The 26,576-nt window shown below is 38.1% G+C and overlaps 1 protein-coding gene across 2 annotated transcripts in view; it reads left to right on the plus strand.

Moving 5' to 3' along the window:
- The first annotated feature begins 15,759 nt into the window (after nt 1-15,759).
- The window catches only part of hsdl2 (hydroxysteroid dehydrogenase like 2), a 150,251-nt gene continuing 139,434 nt past the window's right edge, over nt 15,760-26,576 (plus strand). Inside the window, exon 1 of one of the 2 annotated variants that reach the window (XR_011886013.1) lies at nt 15,760-16,041. Coding sequence is in view for 1 of the 2 variants with exons in the window: in XM_072258177.1 (XP_072114278.1) it covers nt 16,025-16,041 (17 nt within the window). In the remaining variant the exon portion in view is untranslated. The remainder of the gene's footprint in view (nt 16,042-26,576) is intronic. The other variant, XM_072258177.1, reaches the window with a different exon arrangement.

The following is a 26,576-nucleotide window of genomic DNA, read 5'->3' on the forward strand; positions in this document are numbered from 1 at the left end:
AAAGTTTGTATGTCTCAAAGAGAACCCCAGTGAGAAAGCTGTCCTTCCAAAGTCAGATTTTCTTTCATTTTATGAAGAACTCTTGGTTTTGGATTGAATTACCAATTATTTGTCTCGTATCACATTTACTGAGACAACTGCTGATTAACAACAGAATTGAAGCTGCTCTGGCTGGGCCCAGGTTCTGAAGCAACTCCTTTTTTTTCAGTGGGCAGTCAACAAAATCAGTGGTTCTAATTTGACTATGAGTTACCCAAATACATTTAAGAAAATTAATGGAACACAAAAGGAGATGCTCATCTTGTAAAAAAAAATCAAATATCACTTGTATTATTTGGTTTCCTGCAGGACCAGGGAAGATTTAGCTTAAATTTCTTTTCATTGAAGGTGTTGAACTGAGATGAGCAAAGGTGACAATTTGGGCGGCAGGATACTGGCTCAAATATTTTGAATTGGAAAATGTAGAAAATGATATAAAAGCCTTGCAAGTTGATAAAATATATTGTTTATGACTAACTAAATTGCATTTCAGACTAATTTATTCTTACTGTAAACAATTTTAAAAATCTGCCCGTCTTAAATTCAATAGGAGTTTGTAGTTGATATTTGTCTGCAAGAAGGTGTATTAACATGAAATATGTTTGCAAGTTGAGTGTTAGTGCTGTTTACCTAATGCTTGGGAGGTCATAACTCGCAAGTGCACAACATGAATATTATTGCATGCTTAAAATTACAACTTCAGAGGTATTACTTCACATAGCTTAATGTGTTTAGCAATTGCAATATTAGAACAGCATTGCTAAAATTGATATTTTTTCTTTCCAACTTAATTTTGTAATATGTAGCAGCTAGCATTGCTATAAAAGGATCAACATTTCTGTAAAACATTGATTTTCTAAGCTGTATAATTATTGTCTCATTGGATAGAACATGGATCTATTATCCAGTCTTATGAGGCAAATTCTGGTCAGTCCAAAGGTGTGCTTCAAAACAATGGTGTGTAATTTAATGAAATAGGGATAGGGAAATGGAGGTCATCTATTGCATCCGGTGCTCACAGTGCAGCCTCCTCTACATCGGTGAAACCTGACGCAGATTGGGGGACCGCTTGGTCGAGCACCTCCGCTCCGTCCGCCACAACAGACAGGATCTCCCAGTAGCCACCCACTTCAACTCTGCTTCCCATTCCCATTCGGGTATGTCCATACATGGCCTCCTTTACTGCCATGATGAGGCTAAACTCAGGTTGGAGGAGCAACACTTCATATACCGTCTAGGTAGTCTCCAGCCTCTTGGTATGAACATAGAATTCTCCAACTTCCGGTGGTTACCTCCCCCTCCCTTCCCCATCCCTCTGCCCCCTCCCCCAGTTGCCTATCACCTCCCTCATGGTGCCACCTCCTTCTACTACCCATTGTGTTTTCCCCTATTCCTTCTTCACCTTTCCTGCCTATCACCTCCCTGCTTCCCCTCCCCCACCCCTTTATCGTTCCTCTTATTGGTTTTTCACCTGGAACCTACCAGCCTCCTCCTTCCCACCCTCCCCCCACCTTCTTTATAGGGCCCCTGCCCCTTCCCTTTTCAGTCCTGATGAAGGGTTCTGGCCCAAAACGTTGACTGATCGTTTCCACGGATGCTGCCCGACCTGCTGAGTTCCTCCAGCGTGTTGTGAGTGTTGCTTTGACCCCAGCATCTGCAGAGTATTTTGTGTTTATAGTTCATTTAATACTTCTGTGACTTATTTCTATTTTTACCCACAAATATGGCAAGAAAGTTACATAATCTGTAAGCCACCTTCGTTTGTTCAAACTATTTCCCATTGCTGAATTGTGCTTCCATTTCCTTTCTATTCAATCCAAGCAAGGTTTGTTTATCTTAGTGTATAAAATGTTTTTGCACTTTATCGAACTCAGCAGGCCAGGTAGCATCCATGGAGAAAAGTACAGTCGATGTTTCGGGCCGAAACCCTTCAGCAGGACTGGAGAACACACCATGTCTTTGCCTGTCCATCGCCTCCCTCTGGTGCTCCTCCCCCCCCTTATTTTTTCTTTCTTCCATGGACTTCTGTCTCCCTTTACCAATCAACTTCCCCCTACGGGTTTCACCTATCACCTGGTGTTTCTCTCTCGCCTCTCCCCACCTTTTAAATCTACTCAACTTCTTCCCTCCAGTCCTGCTGAAGGATTGCAGTCTGAAATGTTGACTGTACTTTTTTCATAAATGCTGCCTGGCTTGCTGAGTTCCTCCAGCATCTTGTGTGTGTTGCTCTGGTTTCCAGCATCTGCAGATTTTCTCTTGTTTGCACTTTATTGTGCTACTTTGACTTTTGTACTGATCTCAAATTTGTTATTATCCTAAATCTTCCTCTACTTCAGTTCACTTAATCATTCTGATTTATTGCTGAACTTTAGAATAAGAAATACATTTTTCTTTATTAGAAACAACATGTTATTGAGATTATCTGTGATATATATATATAAATGATTTGAATAAAAATATAGATGGATTGATTGGTAAGATTGCAGACAACACAAAAGATTGTGGATTGTAAAGAAGATTGTTAAATGATTCAAAGGCATTTGGACCAGTTGGAAAAATGTGCAGAGATATGGCATATGGGAGTTTAATTTGGACAGATGTGAAATGTTGCATCATGAGAGATCAAATGCCAGAGGAAAGTATAAAGTAAACGGCAGAACCTTTTAGAGTATTGATATACAGTAGAATTTTGTGGTACAATTCAATAGGTTCCTCTAAGTGGCAACACAAGTAAATAAGGTAATAAAGAAGGTGATTATCATGCTTGTCTTCATTGTTCAGGGAGCTGAGTACAAGGTTTGGGAAGTCATATTTCAGCTGTACAAAACTTAGGTTAGGCCACATTTGGAACATTGTGCACTATTCTCATTGCCAAATCACAGGAAGAAAATAGAGGATTTGGACAAGGAAAGTATTGGAAAAATTCAGATTGTTTCCTCTGAAGCATTTAAGGATGAGGGGCAACCCGATAGAAGTATATACAATTAAGAGAGGCATAGATAGGGAAGGTAATCAGGGTTTTTTTTCTTTCAGGATGTAAATATCAAAAACTGTACTTAAGAGTACTGTTTTGAGATGAGAGAGGGAAGTTCAAAGGAGATTTACAAGGCAAGTAGTTTTTTAGATAGTGGGTGATGGGTGCCTGGCATATGGTGCCAAGGAAAGTAGGATAGTAATATTTAAGAGGCAGTAAGAGGCACATGAATGTGCAGGAAATGAAGGAATGTAAGACCATGTGGAAGAAAATGGATTAGTTTAAATTGTTATGACTTTTGTGGCTATGTTTGTGGACAATACAAAGATAGGTGGAGGGGCAGGTAGTGTTGAGAAAGCAGGCAGTTTGCAGTAGGAATTAGACAGATTAGGGGAATAGGCAAATTAGTGGCAGATAGAATACGGTGTAGGGAATTGTATGATCAGACAATTTGATAGAAGAGGTAAAGGTGTAAACTATTTTCTAAATAGGGAACAATTCAGAAATCAGTGGGGCAAAGGGACTTGGAAGTCCTTGTGCACTGTTCCCTAAGAGTTAACTTGCAAGTTGAGTTGATGGTAAGGAAGGCAAATGCAATGTTAGCATTTATTTTGAGAGGACTAGAATATAAAAGCAGCAATGTAATGTTGAGGCTTTTTAAGGTATTGGTCAGACAGCATTTGGAGTATTGGGTCCTGATGAAGGGTCTTGACCCAAAATGTTGACTGTTAATTCATTTCCATTGATGCCACTGGACCTGCTGAGTTCCTCCAGCATTTTGTGTGTGTTACTTGGAGTATTGTGAGCAGTTTTGGGCCCTTTATCTAAGAAAGGATGTACTGGTATGTACAGTATGTTCTCATAGGCACACACTCATCCTCATAGGTTTTAACAGTCAGGTTTTCATTCAGACTCGAAGATGAATCCCTGAATACCGTCAGACCACCGACTCAAAGCAGTCCTGTAAGCGCTCCTCCATCTCCCTTTTACATAGCTTCTTGGTCCTCACTACTGGTGCTGTGGTCCTCAGTCTTTGCCTATATTCAGGAAGTAGAAGTATAGAGTGGGCATAGGATAACACTGTAAGCATTCTTGATGACAATATAACAGTGGTCCAGCATGTTAGCTCCTCTGGTTCAACAAGTGATTTGTTGATACTAATTATTGAGACTTTTTCAAGCTGGCCTGGTTAAAATCACCAAAATAATGGGGAAGGCTTCAGGGTGCTCTGATTAATTGCCTGTTGATTACATTGGTCAGTTCATCTACAGCCTATTTGACAGGTGGAATGTACACTGCTGCCAGGGTGATGGCTAAAAACTCCTGTGGCAGATAAAATGGATAGCAGTTGATCGCTAGATGTTCCAGGTCAGTGAACAGCAATGGAATAGAGCCGCTGTGTTTGTGCATCACGAGGAGTTAATCATTAAGCATACTCCAGCTCCTCCGCCTTTGAAAGACTCAGCCTTCCTATCTTGGTGGAGAATCATGAAGCCAGTGAACTGTATCTCTGCATCCAGAATGGTGGGGGATAGCCAAGACTCCATGAAACAAAAAACTACAACATTCCCTGATGTCCCAGTGACACAGCAATCTTACTCTAAGTTCTTTGATTTTATTTTCCAGAGGCTATGTTTGCCAGCAGAACCCTCTTCTCCTTAAATGAGCTTTTAATCCAATGTGACATCCTCACATCCTCTCTTCTGCTGACTTGTAGGGGAACCGCACTTGTGACTGGAGACTGTCGTCCAAGACTTGACAACTTTGAGTAGCAATGGATTTTTTAAATGCCTTAAGATGATTTTGCTTACCGTATTGTCCAGGTGGATTTTAGCTGTAGCTATGGATTTCATCTCAGCAGCCTAAAACAGAATATTTGAAGATTTCTATCAGAGCTGCTCACATGAGTCCCTTCTTAATGATGCCACTGGAAGTACTCTCACAACAATTACTCTCCGTAAGTGCTGACAATTTCAGATGGTGATGAGAAGGCATGCAGTAGTGAGGTAGATCAGCTAGTTGAGTGGTGTTGCAGCAACAAACTTGCACTCGTTGTCAGTAAGACCAATGAATTGATTGTGGACTTCAGACAGGGTAAGATGAGGGAACACACACCAGTCCTCAGAGACGGATCAAAAGTGAAAAGGGTGAGCAATTTTGTGGGTATCAACATCTCTGAGGATTGATTCTGGGCCCAACATATCGATGCAGTTACAAACAAGGCGTGATAGCGGGCCACTTCACAGGATCAAAATAAGTTGCAGAAAGTTGTAAACTCAGTCAGCTCCATCATGGGCACTAGCCTCCAGCATCTAGGACATCTTCAAGGAGTATTGCTTCAAAATGGCCTCATCCATCATTAAGGACCCCATCACCCAGGACATGCCCTCTTCTCAGTGCTATCATCAGAGAGGGGGTACAGGAGCCTGAATAGCTTCTTCCCCTCTGCCATTAGATTTCTGAATGGACATTAAACCCATGACTACTACCTTACTACTTTTTTTCTCTTTTGCACTACTTATTTAACTTATATACACTGTTATTTACCGCTTTTTATTATTATGTACTGCTGCCGCATAACAAGTTTCACGACATATGCCATCAATATTAAACCTGATTCTGAATCTGGCATTGGAGAGAGTCCAGAGATGGTTCATGAGAGTGATCCCAAAATGAAAGTATGATGAGTGTTTGATAGCTCTGGGAATGTACTTAGTGGAGTTTAGAAGAATGAGGAGGATCTCACTGAAACATACTGAATATTGAAATGTCTAGAACAGTGGTCTTCAGCCTGGGGTCCATGGACCCTTCAGTTAATGGTAGGGATCCATGGCCTAAAAAAGGTTGGAAGCACCTGGTCTGGAAGGAATGGATGTGGAAAGGATGTTTTCTATATTGGGGGAGCCTAGGACCAGAGGGCACAGCCTCAGAATAGAAGGACATTCCCTTAGAATAGAGGTGAGGAGGATTTTTTCTCGAAAGAGGGTGGTGAATCTGTGGAATTCATTGCCACAGTTGGCTGAGGAGGCCAAGTCATTGGGTATATTTAAAGTGGAGGTTGACAGGTTCTTAATTAGTCAGGGTGTCAAAGGTTATGGAGAGAAGGCAGGAGAATGGGGTTGAGAGGGATAATAATTATGTCATGATGGAATGGCAGAGAAGACTTGATGGTCTGAATGGCCAAATTCTGCTCTTATGGTCATCATAGATGGCATGGACTTCTTCGGTCAAAGGATCCGTGTTGTGCTGTCTGTTTTATTCCATGTTCTCTTTCCTAAGCTTGGTGCAAAGTAGCTGTTTTGATTATTGAGAATTGGATGTATAAAACTATAATAATTATAATTCTGTTGTTGGCACTTTTTAAAAATTTGTTGGCAGATTGTATCCTCAATTTTATTTTCACAATTATGCAATATTATACGTCCAGTTTGTGACTGATTCCTTCATACTTTGGATTTTTGTCCAGAGGGTATTTAACAACTTAGTTAAATTCTTGTGCATTCGGTTGTTTTTCTTCTATACAACACCCATTACAAATACTACCATTGAATGATAATCCACCCCTCTAATTTTATTTGGTACATAATTTTATGGTTTTGTTACTGACTTGAATGCTTTAGTTTGGTTCTTTGTAAATTATTGATTTATATGATAGATTTTTAATTCGGATGCTATTTATTCGGCATTGTTTGCATTCCCACAAACCTGTGATTTTGTTTTACTGTCTCATTCTTAGCTTTCATAGTCATTACCATTTTCATATGTTTGATGAAACATTGCTTTTCGAGATGTTGATTTTACCTTCCAGACTTTGCCTTTTCTCTTGAAGTTTATTTGCAGCTGTTGGTGACTTTCCTGCAAGGATATTGGTTTAAGCTTTGTTCAAATGTAAGCCACTCTTTCAGTTAGTTAGCTCTTGTCCCACTACTTGTGCTCCAGAAATCCATAATTTTTTTTCTTACAGAAATATATTTACATTTGGATATTTGTATATTGGATATAATTTTGAAGAAGTTTTTCATCTATATCATTTAGTCACTGTCATGGTCCCATTTTTCCAAATGGTCTGCATTGTATACAGTTGTAGAATTCCTTTCAAATTGTGTCCCTTTTGAAATTCACCTTGAGGAAAATATTTAGGCTTTATTTTTTGGCAGTGCTTCAGGAATCTTGATTGTTTGCAATACTGTCTTTCCAACTACCACTTTATTTTTAAAGGAACTGTCCTTTTTGATTTGAGGTCAAATTTCGTATATCTTCTTGAGTTTCTAAATTTTGTTCATATTAGCTAAACTGCAAAAAGAAACTATAGAAACAATGTAGTCAAAGGCAAGTTTATTGTCATATGCTCAATACATATTTGCGCAGGTGCAATGAGAAACTTACTTGCAGCAGCAACACAGGCACACAGCATTGGAAGATATCAGTACGAAGGATATTTCAGACATAGCAAAAAGTTGGCATCAGTGGAATTTTAAATATTTGGACTTCAAAAGACATTTGAAGTCCCACACAAGAGCTCTGTGTGCAGAATTAAGGCACATGATATTGGGGAAATATACTGGCATGGATAGAATACGGGTTGATTATCAGCAACTGGAGACTGGAAATAAATAGGTCTTTTGTGCACTGACAAGCGGTGACTAGTGTATTACCACAGGAATCATTGCTAGAGCCCCAGCTATTGATAAAGGTAACAATGATTTGGATTTAGGAATTGGATGTAAGATTATTCAGTTTGCTGATGACTCAAAACTGGGTGGGATTGTACAGTGTGTAAGCTGGCAAATATTGGGGGGGGGGCGGGAAGCCCCTGGGTTGTGAATTCTGACTTTACGCAAATTCTCCCATAAATTTTAAAACATTTTTCAAGACATTAAAGTTATTTATAGAAATACAATAGAAATACAAATGTGTTCTGGAGTTATAAAATAAATACAGCATCTAGTTAATTCAAAAGACACCCGGTCTTCAAAACAAAACAGTTTACTAGTGATCTCCCTAACAGAAAGATGGTCTTTAAGAGCACCCAAGTATAGAAAGAACATATCTAGACTATCTTATAAATAGCAAAGAGAGTATCACTGATAAAGATGTATTTGGATTTTCAGAAGATTTTTGAATTTCCACTTAAGAGGCCAGTATGCAGTTTCATAGCTGGAGGCCACTTAAAGATTTGCTTTGGAAACTGAAAAGGCAAATCTCTTTTATTGACATACATAAAATATTTTATCAACTGATGTAATATCCATTGATGTTTTAGGGACATCAAAATTTGCTATTGGATGTGGATCTTTCTGATTCTGTGCTAATATACCCGTAGAATGGAAGACAATAATTAAACGTTTATGTTAATTGAACCTCAATGAAATTGATTCTGAATTACATAAAAACCATTTTAAGGATAGTTTTCTGGAACAGAATCATCACATAGTCCAGGGACTGCATTTATGTGGTAAATGCAGTATATTTAATACCATGATGGTGGAAATATATTCAGTAATAATTTCAAAATAAAATGTGTACTTGAAGAAAATTATTACAAAAAATGAGAAAAGAACAAGAAGGTAGGACTAATACGACAGTCCTTGAAGATTTGGCATGAGCGCAGTGGGTTGGTTGTCTTTTTTCCCCAAACGAATGTGATCTTAAAGTTAGCATTGATTCTCAGATCGCCAAATATATGTTAACATCATGTGATTGTAATATACAAAAATGAAATACAGTAGATCTGGTAATTTAAGGAATAGGGAGTATTTGAAATGAAGGTTAGATATTGACAATGGAGATAGAAGCAGATTCATGGAATTACAGATACTTAATTGACCTGTTAACTAAGTTTCTGATTTACTGAAACTCCATGTTAACGATGATTCTCAAGAATAGAACCCTCATGTAACCCGTGAAGTGTCCTGTACTTATCATAATGAACAATTCTCATACTCGAGGAAGGTGATCGTGGGGCAATTTCTGTTCAGCATTTTCTGTGATCTTGTTATCTCCACTTCTTCCTCCCCACATGGATCCTCCTATCACTCGCTAGCTCCTGGTCCACTGAATCCTGTCAGTTCTTTATATTAGCCACCTCTCTTTTACATTAGTATTGATGTAGGGTCTTGACCTAAAACATCTATCCCTTTGGCTCACAGATTGCCTCCTGACTGACTAACTTGCTCCAGCCTTTTTTTTTGCTCCAGTAATAAACAATAATTAGAGAAACAGAGAGTTTTGATTGGGAGGTGGAGTCTTTACATCGAAAAAGAGATGAGACAGTGAAGGAATGTAAACCTGTTTGTCAAATTTGGACTAAAGATATTGGAGAAACTGAGAGGCAAAGTGAATAGATGGGTGAAGGAGATTTTCCAACAGCAAAACCCATTACTTTTAATTTCTGTTTTACATCTGCTCTGTCAATGCCTCAGGTTAAAAACATCAGTAGGTTGTTTAAATCCTCCTAACTCTGAAATTGTAGTGGTGGCCTATTGTTTTTTTTGCTGTTGCATGTACTTTCACATAGTTGAGTCAGCTAATAACAGAATATGGTCTTTGAAAGCATCCATTTTCAAACCTCACAGCAGTCACAGTTGCTATTATAAGAGTATTGAATTGTTCCTTCGTATAAGATGGACTCCTGACCCTACTATCTATCTATGTACCTTACTATGTTCCTGCACTGCACTCTCTCTACTGCAACACTTTATTCTGCACTCTGTTACTGTTTTGTGTTTGTACTACCCCAATGCAATATTGTAATGATTTGATCTGTAATGGCATGTGACAATGATATACCAATTTAACAAAAGCTCAAGCTCATATTACGTAGTACAGTCAGCTCTCAAAAAGTACACTCACACTTATATTTTACACAAATTTATTTCAACATATGAAGACATCTCACTGTCCCAAATCTGTTACTTTTGTCAAACTGTTCCCTAATACATTCCCCATCCCTTTGTCCTACCATTGGCAACTCTTGTCTTCATCTAAAAACAGTAGACTCTGCAGCCAGTTCCTAGGTTTCCTTCCCTGACCTCTTTTAATATCTACCTTCAGTCTCATCGTTTTATTAAATTTTTGTCACTCCACTGAAATTTTTAGTGGTGAAGAAGTATTTATGGTATAAATTAATATCCTCACCTCTCCAATCTAGGAGGGGAGCACCTCAGAGATACTGTAATCATGACATTATGCAAGAAAAGAGAAAAAGTATGACTACAATAAATAGAGAGGCTCCCTGCCACAGAGAAAATCAGCACAAGCATCCTCTTGAACCACAACTTGCTGATGGCTGAAGAGTTGCAAAAACATTTTGTCCATTAAAGAACAATCATGATTTTCACCGTGAGACAAATCCTAAGTGCAGGGAGCAATACCGATCATCATATGTGTCCTTTTAGGCTTCACAAAAGATTTCAACTTTATTCATTGAATGGGATTAGAGAGAATCCTTCTCAGAATTGCCATTCCATATCTGCATGATGACACACAAGCTGCTATCTTCATCAATATATGCACTGCACACCCAATCCTAGAGTAGATCATGGTCAAGCAAAGACGTATTATTATATCAATGCTCTGGTCAATATACCTCAATGCACCTCTGCACTTCACTTTCAGCAAATTCACCATGGAGTGGAATTAATCCGATGGTTGAATGGGAAACTTCAGCCTTCAACACTTCTCCTCCAGAACTATGTCATTTTAAACTCAAACATCAAGTTACAATACATTTGTATATGCATGCTTCAGGCCAATGTCCTATGAATTGTTGACTCTTTTATTGCAACATACAAGAGGATGGGCTTCACACTAAACACCTGGAAGAGAAATAATATCTTCTAAGTGCTCTTTCAGCATCATACTAATCTATGATAACTAAGATCTGTAACATGGATTAATTTACACTACTCAGAGTTGTGGCTAGTCTCTGAAATAAGTAATCTACGCTCTTCATCAGAGCCAACGATTTCCAGGAAGGCATAGAAAAAGTTTCAAAGGTTTTCTCAGGATCTTGGGGGAAAATTGAATGTTCTCAGCCTGATTTCAATCAAAAATCAGAAATAAGTATCCACGAGGGTACCAAACACTTCAAATAAAGATGATGTGAGAATACAGAGGCCATCAGCGATAATCTCAACTATCACCTCCTTCCACCTATGATTTCAGTGATTCCACAGATTTCAGTGACTATCTCAAACACATGAAATGAATTAGAAGTAAAACATTCTGGATCAATGCAGAAGAAAAGTAAGTATAATTGAATAAAGTCTAAAACTTAACAGTCGAACTGACAAAAAAAAACTAGGAAAGAATGTTATTCTTTGCAGGAAACTTAAATGCAGCAGCTGAATAACATATTAAACAGAAACTATAAAGCATGCTGCATTGGTGCTCACATTTTAATTTTTGCAAAATTTATCCAATACTGGTTTGTCACTTACTGAGTCTAAGTAGATTTTTAATAAATGGGTTTTTAGAATTTTTGATGGAGTTATGGGAATTGCCTTTTCATCTTTATACAAGAAGGCAGAAGTCCGGCAATCATGAAGCAGCAACCTCACTTCCTTACAGTGATATTAGTGAAGGCCAATGAACAGTAGTACATATGTGATTTAATATATCATCAAAAGAATCATACCTTTGCCAACTATAAAGGGATAATTGGAATATTACACTCATTTGCATCACACTAAAAATAGAATTGAGAAGGCACGCCTTAAACTAAATTACAAAGTGGTACCTGATATATTCTTTAGCTTTGTTCTTTTACTCTTCTCATTCTTGTTATTTTCTAGATCCTTCCTTTGTTCTCATTATTCATTTCCCATTTGCTCTTTTTTTTGCTTTGCTGTTGCTGCGCACAATTTTCAACACTGCCAGTTTGTGTCCTTTAGGTATTCCAGGATACCGAAATATGTAGTTTCTTTGTTAGGAAAGTGGGAGAGGGGCAGGAAAGAGAAAGCTGGAAGTTACGGGCCAGTTAGCTTAACACTTAACATCTGTTATACTGAAAATATTAGAAATAATTATCAGGCGTTATTGGGTCTTGTATTTCTGTGCCAAAAGGTTCAGTGCTCGTGCCTCGTTTTATTTTACATTTTATATAAATGATTTGAGGGATATATTTCCTAATTTGACTACTATATAAAGATAGGTGGAAAAGTAAGTTGTGAAGAAAACATGAAAAAAGCTTCAAGGGGATATAGACAAATTAAGCGAGTGGATGAAGATTTGTAAAATGAAGTGTAAGGTTAATGAAACTATTCGTTTTGGTAGAAATAATAAAAAAGCATGTTATCAAAATATTTAAAAACCACAAAGCTCTGGGTTTTCTACCTACCTTCTCAAAAGTCAGGTTTTGAAAGTAATTAGGCTGCTTTTTCTTTGTTTCTTGAGGAATTGATTACAAAAGTAGGAAAGTTATGTTAAGTCTTGAAGGACATTTGTGAGACCATGTTTGGAATAGTGTGTTTTCCTGAATTAAAGGAAGTTGGAAGTGCAAAGACAATACTGTAGTTCAAAGATTTTTAATGGACTGAGTGGCTCATCTTGTGAGGAAAGGTTGAACAAGCTATGCTTGTATCCACTGGGGTTTGGAAGATTGACAGGAGACTTGATAGAAACATGTGAGGTCCAGTATTTTTTATTTTATTTAACTATTGAGATACAACATGGAATAGGCCCTTCCATCCACGGTGCCGAGCAATCTCTGATTTAATCTTAGCCTAATCACGCGACAATTTACAGTGACCAATTAACCTTCCAACGGTAAGTCTATAAGACTGTGGGAGGGAACTGGAGCACTAGGAGGAAACCCACATGGTCACTGGGAGAATGTACAAACTCCTTATAGGCAGCGGTGGGAATTGAAGCCGTAAAACACTGTGCTAACCACTACGCTACCGTGCTGCCCATTTTAAGATAGAAAAGATGTGAGACAGCAATTCATAACTCTCAAAGGGTTATGAAACTTAGAATGCCCTTCTCCAAAGTGTGACAGAAAAACAATACTTGATTGTTTCAAGGTACTGTAGAAGTAGGCACTTGATAAATAGAGGGCTAAAGGTTACTTGGAGGTAAGCAGAAATGTCGAGTGGAAGTTACAATCAAATCAGCCATGATCTTTTGGCTGGCAAAGTAAGCTTGCAAGGCCTACCCCTGTTTTCATACCCCAGATGGTATGTCCTCATCTATATAGCAAGTGAAATAAAAACTTTTAAAATCATAATGTAAAAAGAAAAAGAAATTCTGGAAAGCTACATAAAGAAGTTGGCTTCAATGAAGAAGATGGTGTGCAAACTTTAAGGCTCTATTAGAAATTAGTAAGGTAATAAACAGGAATATTTAAATTTTGTCTGGAGAAGTAAAATATAAAAGGAAGGAATAACAATAATCACACTACTGACTAAATCACAATGATTCTTTTATTATAATTTCACTAATATTCTGCAAAGGAAGCTTATGTCAGTTCCTGCACTATCAGCCCCATCAACCTGGGCTGTAGATTATCTTTATCATTGATTATTAAAGCTTATTTGTATGTTGATTTTATAGAATAAATTGAACTGAACTATGTTGTTGTAATATGTTGCTAAGTTTTAATGTCATCTCTCTAAAAAAGCTTTCACAGTGCTGTTTTGTCCAGGGCTTTTTACCCAGCAGTGCTGAAGGAACAATGATACTCAGCAAGTCAGGATGATGTTCAACTTGGATGAACTTGAGGTGATGATATTTCCATACATTCTATCCTTGTTCTTCATGGTAGCAGAATTCATGGGTTTGGCAGTGGCTTGGTAAATCAATAATTGAATTATCGGTAAAGACTTTGGCTTTTGAACTCCAAAAGGTAGCAGCCCGTCATCTGAAGCTTAATGGAAGTTGGATAAGGTAACAAGACAATGATCCGAAACAAAAGAGTAAATTAGCAACAGAATGGTTTAAAAGAAGAAAATTTGTGTTTTGGAATGGCTGAGTCAAAGTCCTGACCTCACTCCTATAGAAATATTGTGGAGGAACCCAAAGCAAGCAGTTTGCGCAAGGCAGCCCACCAACATCTCAGAGTTGAAGCAGTTTTGTAAGGACGAATGGCCTAAAATTCCTCCAAGCCAATGTGCAGGACTGATTAACAGTTACCAGAAATGTTTGATTGAAGTTATTGCTGTACAGGGAGGTCACACCAGTTACTGAAAGCAAAGGTTCACATACATTTTCCAACAGAATCAGAAACAGGTTTATTATCACCGGCGTGTGACGTGAAATTCGTTAACTTGGTAACAATATTACAAGTATGTAATATTAGATTATTTTTCTCAATAAATAAATGATCAAGTATCATTTTTGTTATTTATTTAATTGGGTTCTTGTTATCAATCTTTAGGATTTTTGTGAAGATCTGATCACACTTTAGGTCTTATTTATGCAGAAACAGAGAAAATTCTACAGGGTTCACAGACTTTCTAGCACCACCACTGTAAGTGGAAAAAGGTGTCTCAAGGCATTTTGGATAGCCCAATCGTGCTGAGATTTATACTTCAATTATGACTGCAAATCATATAGTCCATGAAAAAAAATTTAAATCTGGAAATTTAAATTAAAAACAGAAAATGCTAGAAATTCTTAGAACAGGCTATATCTACAGGAAGATGAAAAAAATGTTTCAGGTCAAATGATCTTTTGAATGTGGAAGCTGGTGGCATAGGAAGTGAAGAACTGGGGAACTTCGTTCTGTTCCAGAAAACAGGGGTTCTAATCTTCCACCCTATCAACCTCCACCTTTGGCAGATCATTCTCCACAATTGCTGCCACCTTCAAAGAGACTCCAACACCAGTTACTTCATCCCAACTTCTCTCCTTTCAATATCTTGCAGAAACCATTCCCTTTCTAACTCTCTGGTCCATACTTCCATTCCCAACATTCACAGTGCTTCTTATAGTACTTCCTCTCACAACTAAAAGTGACACACATCTGTCGTTTCACCTCTTCCAGTCCCACAGTTTTGCAGAACAATCTAAATTGTATGTTGGGTCACCCATCATTTCTTATTTTCCATTGATGCTGCCGGGCCTGCTAAGTTCCTCCAGCATTTTGTGTGTGCTGTATTATTTCTTAGCATCTGGTTTCACCTACTTTTCTTACAGCATCTGCAGGCCCTTCTATCTCCACTTAACTTCTTCCTCCCCCTACTTATTTTTCTTTCTAGTTATTCGTCTCTATCATCCAGCAACCGTTATCTTCCATCTCCATCCTTTACCCCACTTGCCACCATCTCCCCTCCGCTGGTTCCACCTACCAGCTCCTGCCTCACCCCTAGATACTAGTCATCTTTCCTCTCAATCCTTATATAGGATTTAGATTCGAAACATCTACCATAACTGCACACCAGAGATGATGTTCATCCAACCCCACTGAGTTCATCCAACAGTTCAATTCTTTTTGTTCCCCATTCCTTATCTGTAGTCTCGAGTCTCATGACTTCCTGCCTGATTGCATTAAGCCCAAGTTCTTTAATATTTTAACATTCCAGGAAGGTGAAACGCTGTAATTTGAAAATTATGCGATAGGAAGCTTCGAGTTCCCACCGTCTAAAAATAAACAACGTTCCATTGACTATTTAAACTACAAGGCTCAAAAGTTTCCAAGGCCGACCAAACGGAAATGTGTCAAGACGTACTGATTGACGTGTGCGTTCGCCTATCATTGCACGCAAGTCAGGATTTTGGACGCATCGTTCGGGAAACGTAGAAAAAAATTAATATGTAATAAAATTCTAAGAAGGATTTTAATAAACTTGTTTAAATACACTGGTTTGTGCTTTATCTTCACTGAAAAATAAATCGGCGCCATTCACTCTTTAGGTGATCGCTCTAAGAAATGTTTCCTTGCAAGAAAATGGAGCAAAAGGCACAGTGATTCATTGATTAGTCTTTGCGACCTCCCATCGCCTCTCTGCTTCATACTGACGATTTGCGACTAGGCCGTCTTTCATTTTGCGTTACTACACTACCCTGAAAATGTTACAAAACACCGGGTAAGCAGAATATTGAGCAAACGTGTATATAATTATGTTCAATGTATCGAAAAGCAAGATACAAAAAGTGCACTTAAACTTGACGATCGCTGTTTAATTATATTTACAACTTAAGCATAGTTTTACTCACTTCTGTTTAAAAATAAACAGGGGGAACATTATCTCGTTGTTTGCACTTCAAAATGCTAATTATCCCGTGGTGAATTACAAGATTTAATATTCAAGTAGAACACGTTAACGCTTGTGATTTGTTATTTTTTAAATTAAGTTGGTGGTCATTTGGTATGCTTAAAGCTATCATTAATTTTCCTTGAGAAATGCTGTTAGGTGAAGTACGGGTGTGTTTTGTACAGAATTTGAATGAATACGACCGACCTCAACAACCTAGAGTTTATAATGAGAATGTGCATAATTCGAGTGCATGTGATAATAAAGCCAATTAGTTCAACGGACTTTAAACGGTTTGGACTACCTGATTCTACACTTTGAAATAGACCGTGTTATATAGCAAGAGTTACCCGATCCAGGGAATGTGTATGAGTCATTTAGTAAAATATTAACCAGACTCCGGACTAGATGAAAATATGCCTTTGCCTTTTTCTTCGGGAGTGTGGTAAATATGTGGACTAGGTTTATGTCAAACTTGCCAAAGTATATTCACTGTTTGATTGAGATGGTGACAGGTTATAAAGAACAGGTAATCCATGCAACCTCAAAAGTCTTTTAAGTTTTATCTTCAGGGATGATCGCTTATTTATTATGAAGCAGAGGAGATATTTGGCTCTTTGGGCCTATGCCAGCTGCTGTCCTTTTCTCTGGAACTTATTTGACAAACAGTTGCAACAGTGTGTACTATCTACAAGATGCACTGCAACAACACACTGAAGTTCCTAAGGCAGCACCTTCCAGACCCACAACCACTACCATCTAGATAGAAGGACGAGGACAGCAGATACCTGGGAGTGTCACCACTTGGAAATCCCCCTCCAAGTAACTCACCATCCTGACTTGGAAGCATATCACCGTTCCTTCATTGTCACTGGGTCAAAATCACAGAATTCCCTCCTTAACAGCACTGTGGGTGTACCTACACCTGAGGGACTGCAGTGGCTCAAACATTACCACCTTCTCAAGGGCAAGTAGGAATTGGCTTAGCTGGGGACGCCCACATCCTGTAAATAAATAAATTTAAAAAATATTCTCATATGCATCAATTTTCCTTTTATCCTTTTGCCATTTACAATCACAAAAGGGTAATTTCCAGTAGCTATTTAACTCAGCAGCTTATTTTCAGGATGTGGGAATGCAGCAGACCATGTTGGAAACCCACTTGATCCAGGAAGAACTGCAAACTCAATTTTTGTTTGTAGTTAGGATCAAATTCAGATTGCAGAGCCGTGAGACACCATTGCCAACTGCTGAGTTATCTTGCTTGAGTATTTGATGAGTTAGTAGATCTCAGGTTGGTGGTAGAATCACTTTGAGTCCCAAGTTACAAACTTACTGAGTTTCTTCCTTCTGATCCATTCCACAACTACGCAGCTACTGAGTGAATATAAGATTGAGTTTGAGTGTGACCACGTCAAACATGCAATTTAAGAAGTAGTTAAAAAGACAAGTGGTACATTGCCCTTTATTTTGGTATGAGATTTTAAACACTGAAGCAAGCATGTCTTGTTGGAATTATGCAGCACCTGGGTATCATGCTGTTTTGTTTCCCCTACCTAATAAAGGATATGCTTGCCTGAGAGGGTTCCTGTGATATGTGATGTGATTGTATCAAGGGTTTTAAAAACTGTGAGAGTATTTTGCTGAAATAGACAAAATTTTGACAATAAATTGGAAGTAGAGAGGATATTTACCCTGGTAGGAGTGTCTAAACCAAGGAGTCACAGTCTCAAACATTTAGTTAGTATAAGGTGAGGAGGAATTTCTTTCCTGATAGGATGGCACTGTAAAAGGTTTTTACCGCAAAAAATGGCACTGGGCACAATTGCTATTAGGAAAATAGAGATTGCTCTTGATGGTATTGTGATTGGTAATCACATTGAATGGTAGACCATGCTCAAAGAGCTCAGAGGCCTATTGCTGCTATTTATTATGTTTTGCTATAATGTAAAAATCGTTCATTATATGGAATGTTGCAGAATGTCTTGCAATGTCAGCAAATAGATAATGAACAAAGGAAAGACACTAGGATAAAACGGAGCAGTTTTTTTTGATTATAATGAAAGGGGCATTTGCTTGTGAAGTAGCACTGGGAAATCTTATGGAATTTTTGATCAGAAAAAATATAAAGGCAGAATAAAATGAGACATCTTATGTCAAAGTTGGCTTAGTAGTGGTATTCAGCCTCTGAATTAAAGGCTGTGTGTTCACGATGTACAGAGACTCCACAATGCAGAACTAAGCTTCTTTTGTAGGGAAAAGTTGCCGAGTTAATCTTCAAAAAGAAAGTATCAAAGTTCCCCATGATCTCAGATTTTAATAGGACTTTGGATTGGGCGTTACGTAAGCGATTGGGCTCATAAAGCATAAAACATTAGTCATTTCAACCTGATTCAAAAGTTTTACAGTGGTGCAATAAACAAAGTGCTCACCAACAATACTGGTTTGCAATTCAAGGAGAGCGCCAAATTACCTCGAGGTTTTCAAGCTGTTGTGAACAAACTCACATGGGACACCTTAAAGAATTTCATCACTTGGGAAAGGAAGATTGGTAACATGTGACGTGCTAAAGATATCATTCTGATAACATAGACACCTGAATAGCAGCAAAGAATTGGTAAAATACTTGAGGAGAGGGAAACTAAGTGTGATGATGTAATGGAACCAAGTGCTCAGAAAAGCAAAATTGATGTGAACGTCAATGATGAAATAACAGAAAGGGGCACAGGTATTCATTTTCAATGAACCACCATTACAGAACACTTGTTCATTTAGTCATCTATAAGTGATTTTATGTAAGTGAATTCTATTGGGTTTCTTTGTTCTGTGGGTGCCTGCAAGAAGATGAATCTATAAATTTAAACTTCCATTTCCTAACTCATAAGTCAAAAAGAAAACTAGAAAACATTGTCTTTGAAGGTGACTGTTTGAAACGAATCACAAATATGAAATGTCATCTCCCTTGTTTGGAAAGAGTAAGACATGCCAGGGAACCACAGGCAACATTAGTGTGTTCAGCTGAGGGACAGGACACAGAATAGAAATACCCTTAAGAACCAAAACAAATATGAAACCCCTTTTAATAAGTTCTTGGGATCTGGAATGCACTGTCAAGAATAGTAGTGAAGGCAGATGTCAAATTCTTTCCTAACTTAATCTGATTTCCAAGCAAATAAAGAGAGACCAGGGGCCTGGGACTTGCTGGATAGATTAATTACTGAGTTGGTACAGTATGGTCTGCGTCGATAAGGCCTGGCATGGACTGGTTCAGCCAAATGATCAGTTTTTGTTCTGAATATTTTAAGTAGCGTGTGTATCAATTGCTTTAAAGCATTGTTTAGTTTTGGAGAGATTTTGTGTTACAGCTCTGCTAAGGTGTAGTTGAATAAATGGGCAATCCCTTTAATATTGTTGCCCATTAACAGTCTGAGTTCCTGATCTGTGTATTCATTTCTGACAAATTTTAAGCCCATATCATTACTTGGGTGTTTTCCTTGAGAAAACTGAAAAATGTAGAGCTTACAAGTGGGATCACTAAGACCAAAAAAAAAGTCCTGTTGTTTTCTGAGCCTTCTAGTTCTATAGTGTGTTATATAAAACATTATGCTCCAAGGCAGCAATAACTATAAACTTCTGTCAGTGGTTCTAATATTCATACTTGCATTGCTTGGAATGACTGATGTATCCTGGGGCTGCTGCCTGATTGTGCCTTTGAACTCAATGGGTCAAATCATCGCTGTTCTGTTGTCCTTCTTGATGAAAGTTTCAAGGAAGACTAATTTATGATGCATAAACTTTGGATGGAATGATTTAGTGTTTAATTTTGTGTGGCTAGAGCCCTACCCTTCATATAACATGAAATATGATAAAACATGCAATGTCATGTTTTAATGCAAAGTAATATGTGCATACTGGTGAAAGACATTTCAAATCTTGGAGACAGAATTCTGTTTTGAGTGGCACCACTTTCATGAAGCAATGGGGAAACCAGAAAAAAAATTATTTGAAAGTGTGCATAACCTGTTTAGAGTTAACAATGTTTGATGAATAAATCTACAGTTTCTTAAATTGCGCAAAGATTACTGTGCACACACTCAGGCAGGTAATGAGACACCAGTATTGCCCAGGTATTTCACAGGATTATCAATGTTCCTACATGCATTTGCTCTGTAAGAGTTTTGATTTGCATTCTTTTTTTATTTTTTTCATAAATCTGTTTAGGAAATTTTTAACCTGAATACTAAGTGCCATAGACTACCATTCAAAGAAGAGGAGGGAAGTTCTGATTCTCAGCGTCACATAACTCAACACTTTAGCTAGTCATTTAGTCAAAAACTGCATTATAACTTCAACATTACCTAATTGGCAGCAAAGTCACAGAGGAATGCGACAGGGAAGCAGGTTCTTCAGCCTGACTTGTCTATACCAACCAAAATAAAATAGTTTCAATCTGACCAATTCTTCAAGGCTGTATTTTCTGCAGTGGGCTCCTTGTTTATGAAAACATTTCCTAATCCACTGTCATATGTCGAAAGATTGGAGCGACTGGGCTTGTATACTCTGGAATTTAGAAGGCTGAGAGGGGATCTTATTGAAACATGTAAGATTATTAAGGAATTGGACACGTTGCAGGCAGGAAGCATGTTCCCGCTGATGGGTGAGTCGAGAACCAGAGGCCACAGTTTAAGAATTAGGGGTAGGCCATTTAGAACTGAGTTGAGGAAAAACTTTTTCACCTAGAGAGTGGTGGATATAAGGAATGCTCTGCCCCAGAAGGCTGTGGAGGCCAAGTCTCTGGATGCTTTCAAAAAAGAGATGGATAGAGCTCTTAAAGATAGCGGAATCAAAGGTTATGGGGATAGGGCAGGAACTGGATACTGATAGTGGATGATCAGCCATGATCACAGTGAATGGCGGTGCTGGCTCGAAGGGCCGAATGACTTACTCCTGCACCTATTGTCTATTGGTTGCTAAGTAGCAGCCGATCTTCCACAGTCTACAGCTTTAAATGTGTAAGCGTTTCCAACTTTAACTAAAGGGAATGCTACTTACTTCATACACGTGTTCTTATTACAATACATAGAGATTGACAGAAGGAAAGCACACCCAAAGCTATTCTCACATTGCTATCTTCCAGAAAGAATGTATTTTATATTCTCTCACACTCTGAGGTTCTTAAGGATCAGTTATATACTTTGCAATAATAACAATTAAAAAGTACTGAAATACTCGGCAGATCAGAGCACATTAGTGCAAAGAGTAACAAAGTTATCTTTTCAGGTCTAAGACCATTCATTTGATGGATTTGCATGCAGAATGGAATTGAATTGACTTTATTTCTTACATCCTTCACAGACATGAGGAGTAAAAATCTTTACGTTACGTCTCTGTCTGAATGTGCAATGTGTAAACTATAGTAATTTGTAATAAATAGTATGTACAGTAAGGTATACAACAGAATAGTCAATATAGCTTAGAAATACAATTGTGTCAGCATGAATTAATTAGCCTGATGGCCTGGTGGAAGAAGCTGTCATGGAACCTATTGGTCCTGGCTTTAATGCTGCAGTACTGTTTCCTGGATGGTAGTAGCTGGAACAGTTTGTGGTTGGGGTGACTCGGGTCCCCAATGATCTTTTGGACCCTTTTTACGCACCTGTCACTGTAAATGTCCTCAATAGTGGATAGTTCACATCCACAGATGCGGTGGGCTGTCCGCGCCACTCCCTGCAGAGCCCTGTAATTGAGGGAAGTACAGTTCCCATACCAGGCAGTGATGCAGTCAGAGTACGTACAGTGAGAGTACAGTGTACAATGTAGGATCAATGGTAGCTGTTTTTTTTCTTGGTTAAAATCCCAGAAACAGCATGGCAATGATGATAGCAACACACATCAAAGTTGCTGGTGAACGCAGCAGGCCAGGCAGCATCTCTAGGAAGAGGTACAGTCGACGTTTCAGGCCGAGACCCTTCGTCAGGCGATGATGATGATCAAGTCATCTCTTTGGCAATTTTGGTTGTGAGTTGAATATTTGCCAGGATATTAGGATAATTTTCCTTGACTTTTGAAGTAGTGTCATGTTTTATTTCCACCAGAGTGAACTGGTGAAGGTCTGAGTTTAATGCCTTGTGCAACTGAAACTCTCCTACAGTAGCACATTCTTGTACTGGCCTCCATTTTATGCCTAAATCATGGCTGAGAGGGGTGGGTCTTTCCCAGTGAGCCACATGTGACATCTTTTGTTTGCTGTATCATAGCTAACATAACAGACTGCAGACCTTAAAGCTCTGCAGTGTTCTGGCACTTGCTGGATAAATCTGCTTAATTATTGGGGTAACTATTCTCTTAAAATTTGAGATTAAGTCACGAGTTTATATAAGTTCACTTTTAAAATTCATGTGGATTTCCCTTTAATTGCTTTGCTCTGAATGTGATCTCTCACTGAAATTTTTTTTCAAATGGAACACTTGTTGAGCAGATGTAATGCTTAGTGAGTAATCATGAGAAGTTATGGCAAGAGATAATGTAGAATTTTATATTTTTTCTTGCAGTTTTGTATGGAATATCATTTTTAACAATTGACTGCATTTAATTAGTACTAGTTCTCAATGTAATAACATGCCCCAAAGTATTTAACAAACTATTTGCCTCTGAGCGCTAGTCAAAAAAGAGATCGTAGATTAGATGACCACAAGTGGTGCAAAGAGGCACATTTTAAAGGCAGTCATGAAGCATGAGAAGTAGGGAGATAGAAAATAGGAAACCACAGGACAGGTAGCTTAACTTCTGTCATAAGGAAAATACTGAAAATTATTGTTTTAGTCAGTGTTATGGGCACTTAGAAAAATTCAAGGTATTCAGGCAAAATCAAAATTGTTTTTCATCATTGATCATTTGTGATCAATTTGTTGGAGTTGTTTGAAGAAGTAACATGCTGTGGATGAAGAGGAAATGATGTATATACTACACTTGGATTTGCAGAAAGAAGGCAGCGAACTAGCTGTTGCAATAAAATCTCACTGCAGATAATGTATGAGCAGAATGGAAGGTTGGTTGCTTAACAGGAAGCAGAGTAAGCATGTGAAAGTAAAACAAATCTGTAAATGCTGACAATCTGAAATGAAAACAGAAAATGCTAGAAGCACTGAGTAAATCAAGCAGCACCTGTGGAAAGAGAAAGAGTTAATGTTTCAGGTCAAAGACCCTTCTTTGCTTACGTCTTGATTGCAGTCTTTTGTGGTGCTAGAAAGTCTGTGAACCCTGTAGAATTTTCTCTTATTTCTGCATAATTGCAACCAAAAATGTGGTCAGATCTTCACACAAGTTCTAAAACTAGATAGAGAACTCAGTTAAATAAATGACAGAAAAACATGATACTTCATTTATTTATTGAGAAAAATGATCCAATATTGCATGTATTTGTTGGAAAACGTTTGTGAACCTTTGCTTTCAGTAACTGGTGTGACCCCCTTGTAAAGCAGTAACTTCAACCAAACTTTTCCGGTTACTGTTGGTCAGGCCTGCACATCGGCTTGGAGGAATTTTAGGTCATTTCTCCTTACAAAACTGCTTCAACTCTGGGATGTTAGTGGACGACTTGAGGTGTATTAGTGATGTTTGTCAGTGAGGAGGAGATGGTATTTCCAGTCCACACAGGCTATGGTCTCCCGGTGAGGGAGTGAAGTATCCAGTTGCACAGGGAGGTACAGAGGCCCAGGTTTTGGAGCTTGTTGTTTAGAACTGAGAGTATGATTGTGTTGAACGCTGAGCTGTACCCTGAATGTAGTTATTACTATTGTCCAGGTCATCCTAGGCCAAGGGGAGAACCAGTGAAATTGCATCTGTTGTGGTCCTTTTGTGGTGATAGGCAAATTGCAGTGGTTCCAGCTCCTTGCTTAGGCAGGAGTTGATTCTAGCCATGACCAACCTCTTCATCATAGTAACTGTGAGTGCCACTGAGTGATAGTCGTTGAGGCAGCTCACCCTGCTCTTTTTGGGAAGCAAGTGGGTACCTGCGATTCTAGTAATGAGAGATTGATGAGGTTTCTGAGCACTCCACTAGTTTTGGTTGGCAGAGCCCTACCATGAACCTGATGCCTTGCGAGGGTTTGCTGTCTTCAAAGATGATCTGACATTGGCCTCTGAGACAGAGATAGCAGGGTCACCAAGTGCTGCAGGGATTTGCATGGGTATAGTTTTATTCTGTATTTCAAAGCAAGGATAATAGGTTAAATCAATGTGCAAAGATGTGGCGACTGATGTATAATACAGAAAAATGTGAACCTATCCATTTTGGCAGGAAAGTAGAAGCATTTTATCTAAACTGTGAGAATTCAGAGCCAGGAGGTGTAAAGGAGTCTGAAGTGTCTTAATGCATGATTTGCAAAAGGCTAAAATGTGAGTACAGCCAGTGATTAGAAAAGCTGACAATATTATAGTTTGCTAAGGGAATTGAATATAAAAGCAGGGAGATTATGTTTCAGTTAAATATGGCTTTGTTGAGATCACATGTGGAGCACTGTGTACAGTGTTGGAGTGTGCTGATAATGAATGTGTTCACAAATTGAGGATCAATTTTGATCAGTTGCTGGAACTCCAAACTCCAAATTAGAAAATAGCACAAGACAGAAATCTCAGCCCCTAATCTAGCCTGGCTGTCAGTGCAGATATTTCGAATGAAACTTAAACTGTCTACCATTGCCAAATCTCGCTGAGTTGAGGAGAGGAGTTATCCCAGGTTTCTGACCAATATTATTCCTCAATGAACATTTTTCCTTAAAACAGTTCATTGCCATTTGCTGTGTGGAACCGTAAATATTTCAGATCACTATAACAAAATTATTCGATGACACTAATTTAAAGAACTCAACAGCTGTGAAAAATTTTGAATATTTTTTAGGATCTGTGAAAGACCAGATACAAATACAATTTTTTTTTAGATTTGCCAATGGTCTTTGAACACTCTATTCTAACATAGTATACAATAGTGATGGTTGGGGACATTTCAGTTTTAACCTTATTCTTAATTTTTTTTCTTCACTTCATGAATTCAGTCTTATTTCATTGTGATTTGCCGAAAACAGACAGCAACTGACTGCTGTAGTGTTAGGTCTAGGGTTTCTTTTGGCAATTTTTTAAGCAAAAGCGCAAGAAACCAAAATAGCAGACTTGCATGTATTGTTACAGTTTATTGACACCATAGTGAATATAATTAACAAATTACTTTGTTAATACTCTGTACTATAAACCATATGGTCCTCTTCCTCCTGCAGTTGGTGTTGCTATTGTCATCTTTCTACCTGAAGCACAGCAAGTATGTAATGGCTGTGAAGTTCACCTTTCAGATAAATAGGGCTGGTAAAAGTTCCTCACTGGCTTTTAAATAAATTCAAAAATCAATGGGGCAAAAAATACTGCATTCAGAAGTTTGTTACATGTAGTAATCCTCCAAACTATTACCTTACAAGGCAATATGATAGGTAATGTTTAATCTAATTATCAGAACTAATGCATATAATTTATCTCAAACTGCTCTTATAATTTCTGTCCTAAGTTAGTGGGGCTTTGGCTGTCCAATGGTATTACAGTCATCACATAATATAGTGTACAGTGTTGTAATACTGACAGATGAGTTCAGTGTGAAAAATGACTGTGTTTCATCATGGAGGGTGGATACTCTATAGGTCAAGGTTATGGAATGTTAGTCCTGTTGCAATTATTGGCAGTTGGATGAAAAGATTATCATTCTATTAGAATTTTAACCGTACCTCCTAACATTCTGAGGTAATCTCGAATTTCATACATTGTTGTGGACTTTGGCCTATTTTGTAATTCCTGAATCTGAAGGGAGTGTTCATGTGTTTTACGTCTTAATTAGCACAATAAATAGAACTCTATGGAATTATTGTTTTTAGATCAGTTAGCTTATTACCTTCGATCAAATTTAAAATTGTTAGCTCTCAGTATAGTGCATTTGTCAAAAAACATGGCATCTTTGCTCTCAATCTATTGACAAAGCTTCTTATCTACAATGCATGAAAAGGAAGAAACCTGCATTTGTTTTTAGTACAGCATTATCTGCACAGCAATGTACTATAATAACCAATGAATTTACTTATTTAGCAATACAACATGTTACAGGTCCTTCCAGCCTGATTGTGGTGCTAAACATGGGATAAGTTTTGGTCAGGAAGTCCTGAAAATTATCTTGCACTTTCTCAAGGAGGTGTTGTGGACAGCAAAATTTCAATTCTTGATATGGATGCATCTTTAAAGCCATCAGAGGTGGAATTTTTAATGTAACATCTGTCAAAATCTAAAATGGTTTAGCCTCGATTTTGTAAAATCCATATAGGGTTTCAAAGGTG

This window comes from Mobula birostris, chromosome 5, assembly GCF_030028105.1.
Source record: "Mobula birostris isolate sMobBir1 chromosome 5, sMobBir1.hap1, whole genome shotgun sequence".
Taxonomy (NCBI): domain Eukaryota; kingdom Metazoa; phylum Chordata; class Chondrichthyes; order Myliobatiformes; family Myliobatidae; genus Mobula; species Mobula birostris.